Genomic DNA, 23,830 nt, shown 5'->3' on the forward strand with positions numbered 1-23,830 from the left:
CAATAAGGTAAGGTAATATATCAGAAGTGGGAGAATTTTACTACATTTTTGTTATTATGAAGGATCGCCAAAAGAATGAAGATATTGAAAGCGGACAAGCACTAGCAAAGAGTTATCATTAAAAAATACTTCATACATCTTAAAAGAGGTATTGACATTTAGAGGAAAGAGTAAATGAGCAGAAAAACTTCCAGACTTGCGTTACAGTGGTATACATTTACTGCCTTAAAAAGTTGTTTTACATTTCATAGATATTGACACAGTGCTCTGTTTAGGGTTCTCGCATATTTCTATAAAAAGGGACAATCATGTTGTATTATTTTGGTAACAAACCTACTGACAGTGACGCATTCTTCTATTCTTTGTAATAAAGAATAATATAGAATTTCTATTATTAAAAATATTTGTGTGGAGTGGAACAATAATATTAATCAAGTATGGACAATAAGAAAAATAGAAAGGAAAACAATAGATGGGTTTGAAATGTATTTTTATTGAAAAATGTGAAAATTAGATGAGTTATAAATTCTTTAAAATGTAAAATGGTATTTATTAAGTTTAAATTCTTTAGATGTATAAAAAAAGTTACATATACTTATTCATAAGTTTTATTTTTTATTCCATTATTTAAATTAATAAAATAGCACAGGCATTAACATATTTTCATATATAAAAAAGCTGGCAATGTATTGCATAACTTCCTGGCCTGCTGGTCAAGTTATACTCACACAATTCAATCATTTTAAGCACTATTTGTTTCTTTAAGATAAAATAATTTTTTATTGAAAAAATAACCATAATTATGAATTCTTTTCGTTTCACATTTTTATGCAAAAATATTTATTTCAAATATTATGATACATAGTTAAATAAATAAAGACAAAAAAATATTATTCCCATCATATTAAGATATTTTTGTGACTTTATTATTTGACAAAATATGTTTTGAACATTAAAAACTTTAAATAGCAAGAAAAGGTTTTTTTCATTTTTGAGGCTCCAATATTCAAAGGAAAGTATTTGGGTAAAATTAATTTTTCAGGAAATAATCCCTAAGTGGTGATAATAAATTTAAAAAAGAACATTTTAAAATTGTTTGAAACATTCAAAGATACAGCCAAAATTGTAATTTTCTGAGGAAGGATGAACATTTTTGGCTAATTTTTTCCCCCAAGAAATACTTAAGAGTAAGGGCTATCAAAAAATTAAAATTTTTAGATTTTAAATGCAATGGGTAACTTGCAAAAATGATTTTAATGTTAAATATTTTTTTTTTTAAATTAAAAAATTAGTTTTTATCACAGACCATTGGATTGGAATGGACAAACATGTTATAGTAGTTTGAAGGCCTATTGATGTAGAAAATGTAGATTAAAAAACTCCTTTTTTGAAGCAAGATACAAAATAAAAAAATATATAAAGTAATTTTTTGGAGAGAGGGTGAATAAAGATTTTTAGTAATTGTGATCTTGATAAAAAAACTTCAACTTTTGTAAGAAACGTTTTTTGCTTAAGTACTCCAGTAAAGATTTAAAATTTTATTTCAGCTAAAAAACCGCACGCCTTTTTCAGATTTTTGCGAAAATGTCATAAATTCTTTCTTCCCAAAGGTAGTACCTGACTACCAAGTTTGAAGAAAATCAGTTAATGGAATCCAGAGTTATCAGGCCAAATACATACACACAAATGTTTGACAAAATAAAAATAATAAATTTTTTTTCAAATTATTTACAGTTTTTCAAAATCTATTTTTTTGGCTCTTTTTATAAGTTTTTTACTTTCCTGCTGTAAAAATTAAAATTTTTTTAATTTTTAAAGTAAAATTAACTAACTATGAATCTGTTGTTAAATTTCATCTGTTCAAAATTTTTTTAAGTTGTATAATATCAGAAGGCTGGATTTCTTGAAATCTTTAAAAATTATGTATTAGAAAAATTGGCACGTGCAATGTAATTAGAGATGTCCATTGTCTTTGAATTACTTGTGGTTCCATTTTTGTAATATAAAAATGGAACCACAAGTATGATGTACTAAAAACAACATCCTTTCATAATATCTTCTAGAATGTTTTTATATAGATGATTTTATTTATTTATTCAAGTCATTTGTGCTCTCCGTATAATCTGTTGTACTATTTTTTTTTCACTATTGGACCATGGGTAGATGCTGTTTGGTTATCTTTTGCACTAAATAAACCTCCTAATGTCTGATTCTTAGTTAAAGTTGCTCTGTTTAGTTACAGTAGTTCATTTAAGTTAAACAAAGCCTAAAAATTCATGCAAATCCAATTACCTCAGATCAGAACAACTGTTCTCTGGAGCAAAAATGAGCTTCTACTGGTGGATTTCATTGGCCCAGGAACAACAGTCATAACAGAGGTATTCTGAAACACTTTCAAAACTGAAGAGTGCAATATTGAACCCATGACATGGATTGCTGCTGTCAGAAATTTTTCCCTTCACAATAACATGTATTCATCACTGTTGCCCTCACTGTCAAGATTTATTAATACGGATTAGTATACTTTGATGACCCTCTTATGAGTCTGAACCTCACACCTAGTGACTTTTTCATCTAAAAATGACTTGATTCAAGTTGAGTGGAAAAGGGTTTGAGGACAGAAATGAGTTGAAAACAGCAGTACTGGCTGAAATCTCAGGCGTAATATTTTTATGAACAAGTTGTTGAAAAGCTTATTCCTATGCTTAGAAAAGACTAAAGAAATGCTTATAAAAGACTAATAACTAAGTAAAAAATTTAATTAGCTGTGTATAATGCACATGTGTATGTATATATATATATATATATATATATATATATATATATATATATATATGTATGTGTGTGTGTGTGTGTGTGTATCAGGTGCTTCTTCTTTATAAGTATACTGTTAGACAAAAAACGTGTACTATGAAATACATTTGGAAATTGAAAATAAATTTACTAACTGTGTCCCTTTTGACTAATGTAGAGCACTAGCACTTGCAGCAGTTCAGTTTATATATTCTTGGGGTATTATGTTTGTTGTTTCTGTTAAAATGGGAAGCAGCTATAAAATAGGATTTAATGAACACTTGAAAATCTTCCATTGCAACATGAATCAACATAACTCCACCAATATTGACATTCTACACGTATAAAAAAAAAAAAAATAGACCACTTAACAAACTTAAAGGCAAGTAAATATGTGTAAACATACACGGACAGTATGTTAAATTAACAGACTTAATTAAAATCTAACATTCTGACCACAATCTATTTATGTATTTGCTTAAATAAGAAAACTACCATCAATCAAAATCGATTGACGACAGGGTTACAAGAACAGCATCAATTTATTGTGAAAGAGATTTGTTGGTTGCAAGAGTGGCTGAAAATAAGTTATTAAAATTGTTATATTTATTTATTCCATTTATTGCTTCAGAAGTTTGTAGTTATAAATAATTTTCATCGTTGGTTATCATCAATGAAACTAAGTAAAATTATTATTTCTGTTTAAAAAAAATTCAGTAGAATTATTAATTTTATTATATAAAACATCATAATTCTGTTCAGGCAAGATTACAAATGCGTAACACATGACCTGTTGCATGTTCCTGTTCACATCATGCTTCTTTGAGGGATGCAGTTACCCAAACCGATCTTGGGACGTATAACAGCAATAACCCAGGTTATGAAGATCCCAGTTTGCAAAGGCCTAAAGTCTTAATAGTATATTTTATTACATTTTTTTCACTTTTAAATGTTAAATTTTTTTTAGCCTTTTCCATGTAGCAGATTGAATTAGAAATTTTCCCCAGGATATAATGCAGTACAATTTTGATTTAACAAAATACAATATTTGTATTTTGTTAAATAATATTCTGGATAGTATATTGTTCTTAATTTTATTGCACTAGTTTAAAAGTAATACATATTAGTAAATGTACTGATAACCCTTGGGATACTGTTGTAGTGAAATGTTTAGATAGATAGAGAGAGAGAATTTTAAATTTGGTTTGTTTTTATTGAATATAGTAATTTATTTGTTAAACAGTTTTACAGAATTATTGGATCAAAAAATTGTAATTTAAAAAGTTAAAATGAGAAGTAGTAGGCATTATAAAGTATGCTTATAAAATAATGGTGGGGTGTCAAACATTCCTTTGTTTTTTCAGTTTCAAAAAACAAAAAGCATGATAGAAACATAAATTGTACATCAAAAAGAGAAACTCTCCAAGAATCTTATCTATTCAATAGATTTTGTTTTGTGCTTCTTTAGTTGTTCTGTAGACATTAAGATGATATTCACTCTCTTATCATACACGGCAAAGAATAACTAGTGTGGTAGACGAAAGAGTTTCAGTGATCCATTCTTTTAAATAGTCCAGATTTCTAATCTGAACTAAGAAAACTTTTGTCTTTACATAAGCCCAACACTTGCGTTTTTTAACCAGTAATGCATAATAGTATTGTTTTAAATGTGAACAGTTTTTTATTTTTTTTCTACACAGTTCAGTGGCCTCATCAGATAATGATGATTGTCCTGTATGTGACCATTTCAATAGGTTAACCATTTTTCAGGACATTTGTCCATTAGTGAATGTTATTTTTATATGTGGTGCCTAATATGTGTCGCTAACTCAAACTTGGCAAGACACAAAATACCTTGAACCTTCCTCTGCACCATAATCACGGTGACCAATGAGCTGCATGTTGTTACTGACCTTGTAACATAGTACACATGTACTGGTTCTAGAACCTGTTTACATATTGAAAACTTACACAGCTTTTCTTTATTTTGAGATAGTCTCTGTTGAGAAGACGTAAAAGAAGACATTGGCTTCTTTTTACTTCATCTCTGTCATGTTTTGTTCTAAAACTGACTTTAAAATTCAACCATTATTTTACAAGTAAAATATATTGTTCAGGATTTTTGATTTGAAAATTTGTTAAGTTAATATTAGGCAAGAGAATATTTAGTGTGTTAAGTATGTGATATTGTAGTTGTAAATTACAGCTGTTAGAAATTAATGAGTTTGATGTATTTGTAGTCATTAAACTATATTAAATGATTCTGTGAATGAGTTTTCTGTCACAGTTATAAGAATATTTATATTGTTTAAAAATAGGTTAAGTATTTATAGGCTTATAGTAATATTTAGAGTTCTCGTCAGCAGTTTCATGTGCTCATGTATCAGTGAGTGAGAATGTCATGCAATTATTACTGTGAAGGTTAATTACTAGGTTGGTTGAGTTATGACTGCCATGATAGTCAATGCCAATTTGTTTTCCATGTACACCATAGAAGAGCTGTGTTACATAGTTAGTGTTATGTGGTCAGGTGTACTGGTGCTGAAATCTATCAAAGACTTCTAGCGGGGAACAGTGTTTTGCCACAAAGGAGAGTGTCTGCAAATGGATTGAAAAATTAAAAAGGGGATTTACTAGTGTTACTCTTAAAGAAGAATTTGGATGTCTGTCCACAGCCTCAGCTGATGATATTGATTTGTATATAACATGATTTTACACATAGTTTGCAAGTTAGCAGTTGTTCTGACAGTGAAATCATCCACAATTAATTTGTACATCCTTAACAAAATTGGCTATGGTAATGAAGATGATGCTTGAAAAAATTATCTCTGGAAATGATTGGTCATTTACTATGAATCACAGAGTAAATAGCTGAGTATGAAATGGAAACCAGCACAATCACCCTCTTCAGGAAGACCTTCTAAAGATCCTACATTTGGAGCATTATCAAGACAATGCTGAACAGTAAATAGTGCTTGTTATATTGAAATACTTATTGACAAATGAAAGCCTGCAATTTGAAGCAGATAGCAAGGGTTACTGTTACTGTTAAAACTTGCTGTCTTGTTGCATGACATATCTTTCTGCTTACTGTAGTCATCGTTGTTAATAAGATTTAGAAATTGAAGTGTTAGTCATTGTTTCATCATAAAATTCTTATCTCGTTCCTTCAGAATACTACTTAATTGGTTCACTCGGGGAAACATTAAGAGGTTGTCGGTTCACTTTGGAACAAAAACTAAAGGATCCCAGTGCATTGCTTACTTTCTCCAAAAAAAATCTTTCTAAAAGCATAAATGAAAATGGGACTTAATTTAAGATATTCGTTAACTGTAAATTACACAATGTGTGTATGTAAAATTTAAAAACCCTTTCATTTATATTAAAATTATTTATTTCTTAACAAAAGAATTGTGGAGTGGTGAAGTTTGAACGAGATAAATAAAATAAATATTTAAACAATTGTACAATTTAAATTTATAAACAGGCTGATGATATACATGTTTTTGGTGTAAACAAATACAGATAACATTTATTAAGAATAACTGCTAAATGTAAGTTAGAAGTATGAGTTCTAAGGATATTGATTGTAACGTGTGTTTACATAACATTATGTCATGCTTATAAAAAAATTTACTCTTAACTAGAAAGTTATAAACCCTCTGTAAAATCTGAAATTAATAAAAAAATTTATTTTAACTTAAAACAAATTAATCATATTAAATATAATTCATTTTTCCTTCATTAAGTTTAATTATATTTTATTGACTGAGATAGCGAACAACATCTGTTTATGATTTTAAAAGTTTTAATTTTTAAATGATTTTTCATAAAAATTCCATTATGCAGAAGTAGAAAGTATATTGTGAAAGTACACAACAAAAAAAAGTAGAAACAAAAAAGAAAAGCAAGCAAAATATTAAAAGTTAATTTTATTTTAACAAAGTTATGTTCTGCTACCAGAGTACAATTTGTTAAATTATTTTTGTAACTATTTTATTCTGCTGTTGGGGAAAACAAATTTTTCTATGTTAGTTTTTCACTGTTGCCATTATTGAAGGACTTTAAAATGAAATTGTTTAATAAAATATAAATGTTTGAAGGTGAAATAAATTAAAATGTAATGAGATCAAGGGTTGTATATAAATGTTTGATAGTATTTAATTTGTGGGAGAATAATATTTGAAGGTTTCATACCATGTAGTGAAGTGTAAATATGGCAACTATTTCCTTTTGTTTTTGGAGGGAGATAAAATATGGGAAAATTCATTCAAAAACAAGATTTAAAAAAGTGTACTAAAACCACGTGAGCTATGAGTATCTTACAGACGATTGTATTAGGCAATTAACAAAAAGAAAGGAAAGTTTGGGAAAAGAACTCCAGGGAGGGAGTTTAACCTAGATAAAAGGAAATTAAGTAAAAAAAAATATATATAAAAATAACTAAAGCATGAATAGAAAAAATGAATATTTAATAAGCACATATTTAGTGTGGGTACAGAAGTTTTTTTGCACTTTTTGATTACTTTGTGTGGTAGTAAGAATGGTAAGACACTTGCAAAAACATGGGGGTTTAAGAAAAATGTAATAGCATTTTTTTTTATCCACAGAAATTATTTAGTACAGAAGCTCACTTTGAAATATGGTTCTTTATCTGAATATTGTAAATTTCTTAACTGAAACAAAAAAGAATAACTTTTTCTTTAATTATATAAAAATAGTTAAACAGGGCCAATAACAGTGAACAAAGATGGTTTAGTGAAAAAGAGATTGAATGAAAGGTAGTTTTTATTTAATTGCTAATTGAATTGAACTTCTTCAGGGGCTTTGTTAGTATGAGAGGTGAAAAATAATTTGTCAACAGTAAGGAAAGAAAATACTTTTTATTATCAACACCAGTAAAAATCCAATTTCATTAGAGGTAGATAATTTCATATTTATACATTCAGCTAATCAACATATCTCATTCACTTAGTAATTTAATGATAAATAGAGATGATAAGATTCAATAAAAACTATCTTAATATAGAAAATATCCATTTGATGTTATGGAAAATGAAACCTGCAGGGAATCTTTTAAAGCTTTTTAATCAATGATGGTGCTTCCGTAATTGTTTATTTATGAAGCATTAACCAGTTTGAAGCAGACTGATTTTAAAAGAAATTTAGATGCTTATAATTGTAACAAAAGAAATAGAACAAGAAGATTTGTGGAAGTACATAAAATAACATTAGAATGTAAGCCATCGTAAAGAGGCCAAAGTTTATGGAGGAATTACCATATGATATTGTTGCCTGTGATTATGGTAAAAGTTTTTATAAAAAGACTAAAGCAGATTAAATGTTTTTACTCCATTGAAAAATTCCTTTTCCTTCTTAGTCATAAGTAAGTTGTAAGTTTTGGATTAGATTTATGTTTATCTTTTGATTTATCATACACTTATTTCTGAGTCACCAAAGATGGTGAAAAAAAGGGCTTAAATATAATTATTATTACAGTTGAAATTAAATTTATTATCGTAAACGTTATAATTTCTTTTTAACTATTGATCTGTTACTTTCCCTTTTTTTACATTAAAAATAGAGAAACTTTAACAGGAAATTCATATACTGGTAAAATTATTGTAATTGTCTTTCTATAACTAATTAGATAAATTAAAAATACAAATTTATTATAAAGAACATATTTTTTTATAAGTAAAAAAATAACTGTTAGTAATTAGAGAAATTAACTTAAATTAATTCTAATTTTTTATGTAGATTTCATAAGAAAGCTACCTTTTTTAATGGGTACTATGATTCGACTTCCAGAAAAATATGACATATCTTTGCATTTCATATCCCCCAGACCCCAAAACCAATGTCAGTTTAAAAGTTTATAAATACATTTATATATATATTTCACTTTCTTGTAGACACGATAACTGCTGTAATTTTCCGCCAATCACTTTCAAATTTATACTTAAAATGTAATGCAATGTAAATTTGAAGTTTTTTGTCACTTTAATGTGGAAGTCTTTTTTATCCCCTACTTAGCACCGGTGAAATCTACCTCTGCCTTTACATGACATTATTTTGAAATATATTTCAAATTTACCTACTCAAAGGGTAGATAAATTTTTTTTCACATAATTTAATTCTTAGGTAGCTAAGATACTTTCTGATGGTCTTTTTTTCTTTTTCAAATCTCCGTAAAATGATGGGAGCTAATAGTCATTCTTTTATTTTTGTTGTTTCCATACTCAAAGTCACATTCTTGTACTAATTAGATGTTTCCATTACATTAGTATGTATTTGGGCAATTTATTTCAGGAGTGAGGACGCTTAATATACTCCACTCCTGAATGACACCATTACACTAGTACATTCCATTACGTTAGTATGACACTTTATTTATTTGGTCAATTTCATTCAGGAGTTAAGTTCCCTCACTCCTTGTTTTTTTCAAATTTACATTACATTACATTTTAAGTATAAATTTGAAAATGATTGGCGGAAAATTACAGCAGTTATCGTGTCCACAAGAAAGTGAAATATATATATATATATATATTATATATATAAATGTATTTATAAACTTTTAATTCAAGTAAGACCATTTCCCTTGAATAACTTTGTTTAATTAATACTCTTATTTCCAGTTACCCCATTATTTTCTGCTAATTTTTATCATTTTGTCTAAATTCTCCTGTTTGCTACAATTATTTCTTTGTTTTCTACTTCATTATTTTGTATTACCTTTGATAAAAAAATAATAATTGTACATGTGAATTCTTTGTATTTCAGGATAGTAATAGTGAATATTTTACCAACAGAGATAAAATGAAAAGTAGTCGAGGTACATGCACCAGTATTCCAGTCTTTCCAGCTCACTCTTCCAGCAGCAGCTGTAGAAGTCCTAACAGATCTTCTAGAGGTTTGTACTCTTATATCATATAATTGGTATAACTATCTTACAAAAAAATATGAAATTTAGTTATTATGTGTAGGTCTATTGACAATTGCTTAAGATGACTAATTGGCCAGATGAGGTTTGCAGCAAGCATGTACTCATGCTGGAATACTTTGTTTCAGTGGTGAGATATTCAAAGAAAAATCGGCTTCTATATCTAATATTTAAAGAGAAAATCATGAGAAACCAATGTCCAAATCAACAGAGAATTTCTTGATTAAAGAATTGAAAAGAAGTGGTTTTCTGGATCACCTCACACTTTATTTTCATCAGCTGTAGGCAAAGTTGTAATTGCCTGGATTGTTGTCAGTGCTTGATAATGAACACAGTAAATAAAGAAGAATAATTACATATGACTAATTTAAAATTATACCTATAATAATACAGCATACTAAGCTGTAACATATCCAAGATAACTCCAGAAATAAATCTGTCAAGGTCATTTATAAATAAAAGAAACAGGAGTGGCTCCAACACTTTCACTCCTAATCACTATATTTACTCTAAATTTTTGATGACCATGAGTTATTTATTGTCATGAAATGTTATGAAACTATCCAATAAAATAAAGTCTCTGTTGCATTTCAATAACATAGTGGGTTATTTTATTATGTGTAAGACTAAATTCATGTACTAAGATGCATAAACCTGTATTAGTTGTGTAGTATGTTTATTCCAAACTTGTCAGCCCAAAAGAAGTCTGATGTAAATACAAGAGAAGTTAATTTTTGAAAAATAATATATAAGGACTGATTAAAAAGTAACAAGAATTTCTGAAGTGTATGCATACAAAATCAAGATGTACTTTACTGTGTTCGGTGATTTTTTGTGACAAAATGTCAGATGAGAAAATTTGTCTGAAATTTTGTGTTAAAAACAAAATTAAGTGCAGCGAAGTATTTAAAATGTTAAAGAAGGCCTTTGGCGACGATGCTTTGTTATAACCATGATTTTATGAGTGATAAAAACACATTCAGTAAGGCCAAAAAGACTCAAAGATGACACCTAAAATTAAGAATGTGGGTGTCCTAGCACATCAGCCATTGATGAAAATGTTAAAAAAGTTAAAAAATAACAAGTCAAGTCCAATAATCAGTAATGTATCAAGTCCCCTCAAATTTGAAGGCCCTTCTATCTGCTTTCTTCTATTGCAATAGAATTGTTCATCATGAATTTCTTCCGCAAGATTGTAAAATAAACAAGGAGTACTACCTAGAAGTTTTATGCAATTTACGTGAGAGAAAACATCCTGAACTTTGAAGAGACAGCTTGTGGATTTTGTACCACAACAATGCACTGGTGCACACTGCTTTACTTTTTCAATACTTCATGATGAAACAGAACACCATTGTGATGCTGCAACCACCTTATTTTCCAGACATGGCTTCCTGTGAATTTTTCTTATTTCCCAAACTTAAAGAGGACACACAAAGGGCAATGCTTTTCAACAATAGATGAGATAAAAACAAAATTGCAAGCCGAGCTCAAGGCGATACCCGAAGTGGCATTTCAGCTGTGTTTTTCAAGCTGGTAGTTGCATTGGCTTAAAGTGTTTAATTTCACAGAAAGACTACTTTGAAGGGGACGAGATGAACATTGAAGATTGAATAAATACTTTCTGTGAAAATGAAAATTTCTTGTTACTTTTTGATCAAACCCTGTATAATTTAAAATTTCAGTTATTCATTCTGGATTTTTTTGTAGTCTGAATTAGTGAGGTTTTATGTAATCCACATGAGTTATTTCATTTTATTGTTTTTATAAAATAATTTTGTAAATTACACTTTTTCCTTTTTTTTAGGTAGAGATATTCATAAAAGTGCAGATTGCTTTCCTAGTTCTCCATATTTGTCACCTGAGACTACTTTAGCTGAAAAAACAAATATGGCAGAGTCTTATGTTGTTGAAGGTAGTATCTTAATATATAATAATATTAAAACAAATTAAATACATATTGAACAAAATAGTATTATTCTGCAAAAACTTTTTATAATTAAGCTGAACATCAGTGATGTTCAGCACATTGAGGTCACCATGGTAAAAACTTATTTATTTACCAATGCTTTGGCACTTGTTTTATATTTTGTTTTACAATTAATATGCACCAGAGAATTGGCTATTTGTGAGATTGTGTTTTTTAAATTAATTTTGTACATAATTTAAATGTTATAATTAATTCTAAATAGTATAAATTTTCTATTGCTTTTCTTTTACTGAAAAAAAAGTTATCTGTTTTAGGATGGTTTATTTTAACACAGTTAAATGCATTTAAGAGTACATTTAAATATTGTACCTTCTAGCATCTGTCACCTTTTTTATATTTTTTATAATGATAATTTATTTACTCAGATTGGTAACAGAATTGGAGCTAAATATTGCAAACAATATAAACAAAACTGATACCTAAGCTTTAGTCACAGTATTAACTTTAATAGTGTATGAGTTTAAAAATCATTCAGTCATTAGATTTAAGGGCATAGTATGTTTAATAACTGAATTGGATAAGAGCATGTATATATAAGGATTTTAATATTGGAGAATGATTACTACTTGTTAACAGGATTAATGGAAAACAAAAAGAGTGTATTACTTTTAACTTCATAAAATCTTGTTACAACCACAAAAAGGAGTAAATTAACCTCTTGCTAAAGAGTTTATTATCTTTACATTATAGTTTAAACCTATTTTCTAATGATATTTAAGCTCATCAGTAAAAATAGAACATGGCTTTGCAGATACATTTTGAGAGCCAAAGTATTGTACTCATAAAGGCAGGTTGAATCCAGTTCAAAGCAAATACACTTTTACTTAAATCTTAACATCTATCCTACAACTTTTTAGTAATTATTTTTTAACCTACTGATAGGTCAGGTTGCTGCATTGTATTTTCTGTTGATAGATTTTCTGATTAATGTTATTATTCCTTTATTTTCCCAAACACAGCTAGAATGCCTATATTAAATAGTTATTAAATAGTTTTGATATGATGATCATATCAAAACTGAGGTATTGGGTTTTTTAAATCTGTTTTAGCGTTCATTTACCTATATATTCTTATAAAATTTTAAAGATAGTTAGTTTAGCAGTGGTTAAAACATGTATACCAAGAAAAAATTTCAATAGAAAGACACGTAATCTTAATTGTTGGTGAACTTTAGAAATTAGAAGTTTTGAATTCCATCACAAACCCCACCAAAAATATAAAAGGGCTTTACTTCCAGTTTACATATTTTAATAGACTGTTGTAATTATACATATATATATTTATTTATTTTTTTTTAAATCTTTTTCAATGAATATGCTTTCTTAGTTTAAGCAACCTTTGTCACACAGTTGAATAATGAATTTCAAGTTTAAAGTCTGTCATTTTCCTTTGAAGATCACAACTTGATGTTTGAGAATCTACTTTAGATGACATAGCCCTCTCTTTTAGTAGTTTGTCTTCTGTCACAGTTTCCCTTTCTTTGTGACTCAACAGAACCAGTTCTTTTTCAGGTAGATAATGAAACTGAAGTTTTTAAATTCAACCCACATTGTGCTGCAATTTGATGTTGAGACCTTATTATTTATTTAATTTTTTATTGTATTTGTTTTTTGTGTAGATCATCTAAAAAATAAATTGAATGATTACAGTTGAAGATTATACAATACGTAGTAAAAAGTAAATGCACTCAATATAAAAATTAAATATAATCAATTTTACAAAGCACTGTATATACATGTAACTTAACATTAGATTATGAAATCAAACAACAATTATGATCGCAACTGTTTACAAATAACCAATAAAGGCAAGCTTGAAAAGAGCAGTATGATCAACTTAACTGAAATTTTCCTCTGCAGTGCAATGTTAATTTGTATAATACTTTATTTATAATTTAATAATTATTAATTTGCATAATATTTATATTTATACGTATCAAAAATACTAACATGAGATGTGGTATATATATGGTGTTTAGCATTTTTAATACAGACATTACTATTTTATTTCAGTGGTGTACAATGTTTGATAATGTATGTACTTGTACTTTTTATTTTTAGGGCATGCTCAAAACACCCATGTGAAAGAGTATATTTACAGAGAAGAGTTAAAGAAACAAATAGAAGAGAACCAAAGATTGGAAGCAGAAAGGAAAGAAAAGGAGAAACATGAGGAAGAAGCAATTGAAAGGAGATTTAGAGAACAACAAGAAAAGTTAAGGAGATAATATGAAATGGAAGAGGCTCAAAGAATTGAGTATATTATGAGGGTATGTGTCATCTCATTTGTATCATTGATTGTTTGCTAATATTGTAAACAAATTAGTTTGCCAGTTTTCTGTAGACCTCTTCTCCTTTGGAAGTGATATATGTTATTTGATAATTTTCCATTCACATTGAATTTTAAAGAAAACCTCAGAGGTAAAATTTAATGCCTATACTGTTTGTCATAATTTTTTCTTTGTATTTTTGAGATTTATTTCTTAGAGGCTCCCCTTGTATTTGTGAAAAAGGTGTTTTCTCTACCTTTTAGGACTATTCAAAAATACATGAATATGGTTTAGCAATGTCGATAAAGTCCAAGGAGTTAGATCCACTGCTATCAGTAACCTGAAATGTAACCCACCGGGTTGGTCTAGTGGTGAACGCGTCTTCCCAAATCAGCTGATTTGGAAGTCGAGAGTTACAGCATTCAAGTAAAGCCAGTTATTTTTACACGGATTTGAATACTAGATCGTGGATACCGGTGTTCTTTGGCGGTTGGGTTTCAATTAACCACACATCTCAGGATTGGTCGAACTGAGAATGTACAAGACTACACTTCATTAGACTACACTTCATGTACACTACTCATACATATCATCCTCATTCATCCTCTGAAGAATTATCTAAACGGTAGTTACCGGAGGCTAAACAGGAAACAGAAATAAGTAACCTGAAATGTAATGAGATTTCTTAGTGATTTCCATGATATTGTTTGTTGATGTAAAGTGTTTTACTAGAAAATAAAAAAAAAATACTAGGTTGTAGTTAAATTTAAACAATTATAATAATTAATAATTTTTTTGGTGTTTTTGGTACTTGAAACACAGATTTATTTTTCTATTATTTAAATTTACATGCATGTATTGTAACATTAGTTTTTATTATCCTGTTATTTAAAACCCAGTCCTAGTAATTTCAAAGCAGGCCATGCGAGGTTGCAGACAAACATGGACAAGCACTACCATGAAACAACAAATGCTGCTTTGCAATAGGCTGTTTCATTCACTTATTGTATTCACAATTAGCCTTATACGATTTATGAGAAACCTATGAATTTATTGATCAATTTGACATAAAATGAATTAGTAAGAATTGTTACTGATGTTAGACAAATGCTTACCATTATTATTGTTCATGCTTTTAGAATTTGGTTGAATCTTTGCTTTTGAACGAATTCCTGAGTGATCCTATTTAATTAATTGGTGTTTAGTTTCACTAGTTTTATGACTGATCTATGTTTAATCACCAGAAAATATGATTATCATCGTCTTGCTTTCCTCTACATGCAGTAACTCAAGACTAGTTCCGTTTTTTATTGTTTTTTTCAGAAGTAATATATGAATCCATAAGTACAAATTGTTTTGCTAATAAGATGGATTTAAAAATGGTCCACATATTTTACTGATAATAAACTTTGCAGATGACACAACTGAATTTATATCCCAAGATACCTATTTAAACGAGCTTGAAAATTCTAAGTTAGTTTAAAAGATTGTACACTGGTTGGATTGTAAACATGTAACTTTAACCATTGATAAAACCATTGCATTGTACTTCTAAGTAGATGTTAAATTGCTAATTGAGTGTGGATAGAATTCCCATTAATGATGATAATAGTTTTTAATTTTTGTATTGATATGTATCTAACTGTCTTAGCTTCATCTTAATTAAATCATATGTTGACTTATTTCAGATATATTCCATTTTCAAAATTTGCTGTACACTTTTTGAAAATGGAATATATCTGAAACGTGTCAACATGTGATTTAATTATGACAAAGCTAAGAAAGGTAGATAATATAAATATAAAATAATATTTTTATAGATCAATATAAAAATTTCGCAATCTTAGCTGAAAATATATTTTAATAATAATAATAGTATTCCTGTTGCCTATAAAGCAAAATATCTTGGTGTTTTATTAGATTCTTTTGGGATGATCAAATTGATTTTGTGTGGAACAAAATCAGACTGTACTGTTTTGCTTTGAAGAATTTTATCAAAATGCAAAGTCACCTTTATTAAATATTTGCTATGTGTATATATTAACTTTTAAAGCATATCATCTCTTGTGCTTTCTCAATTAATCTTTGAGTTACAAAAATGAGTTGTCAGGTTTTTGTTTAGGGCCTATAAGATTGAATTTACCAATATTTAGAAAAATTTAATTGTTAACTAACCCATGAGTGAATGTGAAATCTTCGCTAAAAGAATGGTCGAATAGTCTACATATTCTTTTAATCCTTGCTAAAAGAATATAATTCTTAAAAATAACAATATCTACTTCTATCAAATAAAACAATATTATTTGATAGAAGGCCCTTCTATCTAAATGGAATGGAAGTATATCAAGAAAGGGCCTTGATATATTTCCATTCCATTTTTAATAAACTATGGAACCATTGAAAAATCTTCCCACCAATTTATTTAAAATATAACTGAAAGATTTTACTTCATGGAAACAGTATAATTCTTTCAATGACTTTTGAAATAATATTAATTAAAAAGTTTTTTTAAGAAACTAAATTTTCTGCATCCTAAAATAAAATTAAATTAAATTACATATAATTAAATGTCTCCCCAAACAATTTTCATTAAAGTATTCTGAATTATGATTTATTTTGTAGTTATTTTTTTAATTTAGTATTTTCATACTAATATTCTGTTTCTTGTGTTTTTATTTTAAATAGTTAATTTGGATTTTAATCTTATTTATTTTTATTTTACAATTAATTGTTTTTTTATGCTGCTCTTATCAGGGCTTTACCATGGTCCCACCAAGCAAATGCTTGGACAGTACTTTTTTTCGTGGAGATTGTGTATACTCACTCCTTGCATGATCTATATAATGTATTATTGTGTACAGATTAGAATAAAAGATTTGTTTAAACATGGTGTGATTTTAAATTAATCAGCTAAATAGCATTAAGAACTAAGGAATAGATTTCTTTCCTTTATTCTTATTGGTTCTTTGTGCAATCTGCAAGAAAGCATGATTTTGAAACCAAAAGTGATAGAGTGAAAAAAAAGTAAAGTTTTGAAACTTTCTGTAGTTTTTGTGAAAAATAAAAAACAATTTTTCATGATTATCTTAAATTTCTATTTGGAACCATTGACATAAAAGATTATCTCTTTTCTCCACTGCGAACACAAGACGGTAGTTCTTCAATGTCAATATAAAATGATAGGTTATGAAAAAATTCAACAAAGTTGTAGAATTTAAGAAATTATTCTTATATTAGGCATGTTATAAGTTTAACAGTTTGCTCAGCATTTGGAAATGGTAGAAAAGATGATATCAAAGGTACATAACAATATTGTTTAACTGTAGAAAATGATAAAAGTTGACCACTAAGGCAGGAGAGTCTATCCTCTCCCCACATTTCCGTGGTCAATATCCCTTCATGCTAGCCCACTTATGTTCACACGTGAGTTGGGAAGACGAAAGTCTGGTTTATATTTTACTGACCTCTTAAACTAAAAATATTATAAATTAAAAGTAAAAAAGGTATTAAATTCTTTTAGTTCTATTAATGTTATTTTATTCTGTATTCTGGTGTGACCTGAATTGTATTTCCCCAGACTGCATAACGTTTGACAATTAATTTGGCTTATCATAATACAAATAATGTGATGTATGATGCAATTCTGCTCTTAGCAAATCCATTCTGTTTAACAATGATATTTATAAATGGTATTAATCTATCAGTATTTGTGGTGGGAAAATTATTCTTCTATGTTATATTTAAATATTTATTTGTTTATACAACATAGTTGATAGATCTGCTCTCCTTTTTTATCAATAATCTATAATGGTTTGTATATGTAAGACAGATTAGATTTTTATAGATCGACAGTTGTAAAACACCAGTTGTGGGTGGCTTTACATATTTATCCGAATAAATATTACTGTTTATAAATTGTGTATATTATCCAAAAGAAAGATGTTTGTTTTTACATCCTTTTTTTAACTCAACTTCGTTCCACGGTTCACGCTATACAGTTTCAGAATATTTTTTTTTTGGTTTTGCAGATGTTTTGGAATATATTAATAATATTAACTTTTTTTCATAGGTTATATAACAGCCATTTATATTCAATATATAGATTCTTTAACAGTTATACTAAATTATACTAAAAACTTTGTAATAATATATGTAAAACGTAAATGTTAATTAATTAATTAAATTAGTTAAATAAATAAAATAAAATTTTAAAAACGTATGTTTTTAAAAACCAACATCAATGACAATTGCAGTTTTATGCCACCATAATGTATTTATGTTTACACAATACCTATACATTTTACATTTACACATTCACAAGACCAGTGTCAATTTTTTGACTGTGCGCCACATTCTTGTGAAATATATACGTTATGCGGCCTTGCATCGTAAATTTAAATTGCCTAGGATTTTTCATCAAATCCTGGGCAATAATAAAGAAGTTTTGGACTAGGTATTTTTGTTTCTCTGGAGTGTTAATATTTTACATTCTTTTTAATAGTGATTTTAGATTTTTTTGCAGTAATTATATGTTTTGTGTTTTAACATTTTAGTTTGTTTTGATTTTGCTTTTAAATTTCTACTTTAAGTTTTTATTTTGTTTTAATTTTTGTTATTCTATTGGGTTGTGTATTTATATTTCACGTTTTATTTAATTTTTAAAATTTAGTTTTTTGAAATATACATTGTTTGTGTAATGATAACGCTGAAGCATTTATCACCCAGAAAAAAGCCCCCAAAAAAGTGTCAATTGTAGAGTGCAGTTTTTAGTGTAGTATGATTAATTAGTTGGTATTTAAGTATATAATAGAAATTTGCTGTGACTAAAAAAAAATAGAAAATTTTTTTTAAAAATGTGCTTTTCTATATTTAAACATCATACTAAAAAGTAAAAAACAATATTTTCAAAAGTCAAGGACTATTGAAAAATTAAGTTTAGCGTACAAAATTATTCAATTCAAGGAAAAGAATGATCTAAACACTGGATTGCCCAGTAAACATAAATAGAAGTTAGCAAAATAATATGTATAAAGTTGTCTATTTTCGTAAGACCACAATGAAAAGCATGGGATGCACTTTCACATTTAATATCTACATAAATTCTTTAAATATGACAAAGATTTTGATACTATATGGAAATGTACAATATCTAGTAAATCTGTTTGCATGAATTAAAGTTAAGATGCAAAATAAAACTGGGGTCACGCCTCATGTTTTTCATTGTGGTCTTGTAAAAATAGACAGCTTTACACTTATTATTTTGTTGAGGACAGAATTATCTTCTATTTATGTTTACTGGGTAATCTGTTGTTCGGATCATTTTTTCCTCAAATTGAATTGAATTATTATTTTGTATGCTAAACTTAATTTTTCAGTAGTTCAGTTTTAGTTTTGAAAATATTATTTTTTACTTTTTAGTACGATGCTTAGATATAGAAAAGCATGTTTAAAAAAAAAAATTTATTATACATTATCAAATTAAATGAAACATTTTTATTGAAACAAATTAAGATCAGTTGAGATGTCAAGTTAGGGACACCAATTTAAATCCATTATTTAACTGTGTGGTATGTTAACAATCTGATCATTAAAAACGTGAAAATCAAAACTTGAAAGCTGAGAATATATATTATGTCATTTTCCAATGAAGGAAACATAAGTAATAGCAAGATACTGCAGAGATTAAGAAAAACCTAGGCAGTTAATGTAACACCTATACAACTACAAGATTGGAGAGGATCAGATATTTTCACATCTGATAAAATAATCAGAATATGAAGGGCTGCAACAGGAGACTGTTAATAGAAAGTTAAAAGTATTATTTAACTTATATGATGATACTACTACATAATTAAGTCAGTTTTTAAAACAACACTATTTTAGTTTTTTGTGAAAATTTATAATTTTAGGATATAAGTAATATTTTCTCAAAAACAATCGAAATAATTTAATTAAATTTTCAGAGTAATACAAACATAAAAATACATCTTATTACAAAGTATTTTTTTTATAAAACAATATTTTACAATTTTATAAAATACTAAAGGTATCTTAAAATGTGACATATTGAAAGAACTGTTTTTGTAACTTATATTTATTAATATTTTTAAATCTTCTGACTAAAATCTTTAAAAAGAGTAATAAAATATTAGTAAAAATTTGAAAGCATATCCTTGTACACAAACTGAGAAAGTGTTTCTGGCATTACTATGCGTAATCATACAATATTTTTGTCCCTTTGAGTTGCACTCATACATGCCAATTCTTATTGGCATAAAAATAACCTAATAAATTATTGCTCATTGTTTTCCGAAAAATGTTTCATTAAACATGTATAATCGCCTATTTCTGAATTCTACACCAACGTGGCATATATCTGATGTCTATATCTCGTATTAGATCCATATGTTTACACTAATAGTTCATAAATTTCTGTATGTTTAATAATTACATCTAATTATTTTCCCCTGTAATAAAACGAAATATGGAAAACACTTCTTGAATGTAAAATAAACACAGGGCACTTATTTTAATGTGTTATCTTTGGGATTGGAAGCTTTTACTCAGGCCGACAAGATATATTATTGGACTAAAATACTAAAATTAATGAATTAATAAATTTAAACTAAATTAATGAATAATACTAATCAAAATAGATGACACAGGTCAACAAAATTAAGGAATTTGAAAGTTGTTAGTAATCTGGTAACTGATTACTAACTTGTTTTTGTTGGCTGATTTCAAATATGGCCACCCTTTTTTTTTATCACGAAAGAATTTTTCACAATACTAAAAAAATAAAATGTAAAAAGGGCATATTGTATATGTATTCCTCGTGGAAAATTTTTATTTATAAAACAAGTAATAGGACTTAAAGAAAGGATTTTTTTATATTTTCTCATCCCTACAAAGACTTGTACTGCCTTTTTCATTTCTTTTCAATGCTTCTCAGGCCACATTTTCTGTTGTAGTCAGCTTGCGGATTGTCTCTGGTGATGGCACCAACATAGTCTGCAATCATGTTCACATTCCACCTTCCCTTTATTTGCATTCCATTTCCTTTATATCTTGGTGAAATTTTTCACCCTGTTCTTCACTTACAGCACCAAGATTCTCAGGGAAGTAATCAATATGAAAATGGAGAAAATGCACCTTCAAGATAATCAAACAACCCAAGTCTTGGAAGTTCATTACACTGTTTCCACTGTACACTTAAAATTTGGGTCCTTACTGTTCCCAAGAAATTTCTTTCTGGCTTCTTTAAATGCTTTTCATGCTTCTTTTTCAATTTCCTTCATTTTGGTTTAAGACTTCACCTTTAAAAAGTTTACAAATATCTAGACCAGTGAAAACGCCTTCTTTCACTTTGGCTGCTGACAGTTGTGGTAACTTATGGCATGTGGATTTAAAACGCTCTTCTTCTTTAGATAGAGCTTTTATAAATTGTTTTATCAATCTCAGTTTGATGTGATGTGAAGGTAGGAGGACTTTCCGTGGATCAACTAAACTTTTCCATATTACATTTTTGCTCAGAAAAGAATGTGATCATTTTTTTCTGGTTCAATGTTCTTTCTTGTCTCAACTGTTCTATTCACACACGAAGCAGAGATATTTGGTGTATTCTCCCTGCTGCCCAAGAAACGTAGAAACTACTTTTAGGTCACCACATATTATCCATTCATGATCGCAATATTTCAGTTTGACAAGATCTAATTCTAAATTCTTGTAGCATTCTTTCAGATGCACGGAGTGTCTTACCAGCACTGAAGCATATTTTTTTCATTATGAAGAATAACACCATTAAGGTTTTTTCAGATGAGTCTATAAATAGTCTCCATTCAATCACATCATACTTTATGTTCAACTGTTCCATTACACCAGGAACATTATTACAATAAATTAGTCTTTCATCTTCAGAAAAGTACAGAGTAAAAATGTTGTTTTCTCTGTTTCTGTATCATGAGAAAGAACTGCCAGGGGCCAGTAAGCTTTTTTCTTTTAGTCTAGATCCTAAAAGTTCTGCTGAAATTTTAAGAAGACTTAAGTTTCTGACCGTCGTACAGTTCATGCTGTGAAAAACTTTGTGGTTAAGTACTACCAGAAATAAAATCATCATCATCCTGCGACTCTGTTTAGTATATCTTCTAGTTTTTCTAGAACTGAAGGTACAGGTACAGGGCATATTGCCGAATAACAATTTGAATACGCAATTCCCTTATTTTTTTTTTAGATTGAAGCCTTGTACATTACAAGAACAAAAGTAGCAATCATCAGTGTGACTTTATGGTTCTCTCCAGATCATTGGTACTTCAAACCAAACTTTTTCTTATAGGCATAGTATACTTTTTTAACAAAGTCTAATAATATTTCTTTGCTGTTTCTTCACCACAAATGTAACAGAACTTATTATGTTAATTAATACAACTCCTTTATGCCATTTTAAAATACAAAACACAGACAGCACAAATAAAATAAATTCAAAAAATGAAAGAAAACTAAAATTATAGAAGGTTAAGAAAACTATTTAACACTAGCACAACCTTCAGCACAATGTTCTAATTGCAACTGATTTATTTTTATTACAGTGAAGGGGAGTAAGAATGAATGAGTCATCACCTTAGCTTATAACTTGACAAAAATGACTCATGAAGTCACTCTTATCATATTACATCATCTTATTAGTCACCCATCTTATTGTATCAAACCTAAATTATGTACACTACTTGTGTTCATTCCATAAAACCAAACTAATAATAAAGTATCAAAAAAATTTACACAGGCCTAATTTTTCATTCAAATTTTTATAAACAAAATATATTGATTATCAATTTTGAGAATATTGTAGACATTGATTTAGTGAAAAAATGGTACATATGGGATTTTTTGACTATTTTTCCTGAAACCAGCACACAAAAATCTATAAGAATCAGTTATTAGTTTTCAAATTACTTTTTCATTGTTGACCTGTGTTAGTGGATTAAAGACCTGTGTTAATGGACTAAAGAGAATCATATTGTCTCCCCATTATTTTCACAATTTGTGGGTTATGCTTGAAACGGCAGTTACGTTTTTAACATTACTTGTATGTACTTTTCCAGTGAGTTATAATACTTTGGTTCATAAAAGAATACAATACTTTGTTGCTTTATTTCATCTGTCTCAGTCTTGGTTATTATTGTGAAGATAAAAAGCAACTGAGGTAAAAGATCCTTTCAGAAAGTTGATTTCTCTGAAAGCAATTTAGTTCACTATTCCACCAGTTTTGTGTTTAAAAGAGAGGTCGATGGTTTTGAGTTGTCACTCGAATGGATGAATTCAATGAATGCATTTCAGTTTTCTAAGTTAATATGCTGCAAAATATTTGGGTCAGTGAGGAAAGCCACATGCATATATACTTTCCTAGTAAAACTTGCATGGGATACTAAATATTCTAGGCAACATTATGTCAGTTTGCAAGTTGCATGTCATGTCAAGTCACCTATAACCATTACGGTAATGATACAACATTCCTATGTTTGTAAAATAAAATTACTTTTACTTTTGCTTCTTTTTTACAAAAACATACGTTAAAACTTCAATTTTCATATCCCAAAACTCTAAAATCATTCCTACATATAAAGATCTGTTTTGTAATTGTTAAATTTAAATAATTAAATTTAATTCATCGGTCGGTGAAGAAGGAAATGGAAAAACTACTTTACCTCTCACTTCCTTAGGGGATCTGGCATAGGATGCTTACTATCTTGAGAATCGTTTGCCGGTTTCAGGATGAATGTATATTTCATGTCAAGTTATATAGAAAATTTCTGTTATGACATATAAAATTTATATA

General features: G+C 28.2%; 1 protein-coding gene across 1 annotated transcript in view; it reads left to right on the top strand.

Moving 5' to 3' along the window:
- Positions 1–23,830, top strand: part of LOC142324942 (uncharacterized) — a 52,352-nt gene that overhangs the window by 26,191 nt on the left and 2,331 nt on the right. The window contains exons 6-8 of the mRNA XM_075366103.1: positions 9,580–9,709; positions 11,547–11,654; positions 13,790–13,998. Coding sequence (XP_075222218.1) covers positions 9,580–9,709; positions 11,547–11,654; positions 13,790–13,956 — 405 coding nt within the window. The 3' untranslated portion in view covers positions 13,957–13,998. The remainder of the gene's footprint in view (positions 1–9,579; positions 9,710–11,546; positions 11,655–13,789; positions 13,999–23,830) is intronic.

Source organism: Lycorma delicatula, chromosome 5 (assembly GCF_047948215.1).
Source record: "Lycorma delicatula isolate Av1 chromosome 5, ASM4794821v1, whole genome shotgun sequence".
Classification (NCBI taxonomy): domain Eukaryota; kingdom Metazoa; phylum Arthropoda; class Insecta; order Hemiptera; family Fulgoridae; genus Lycorma; species Lycorma delicatula.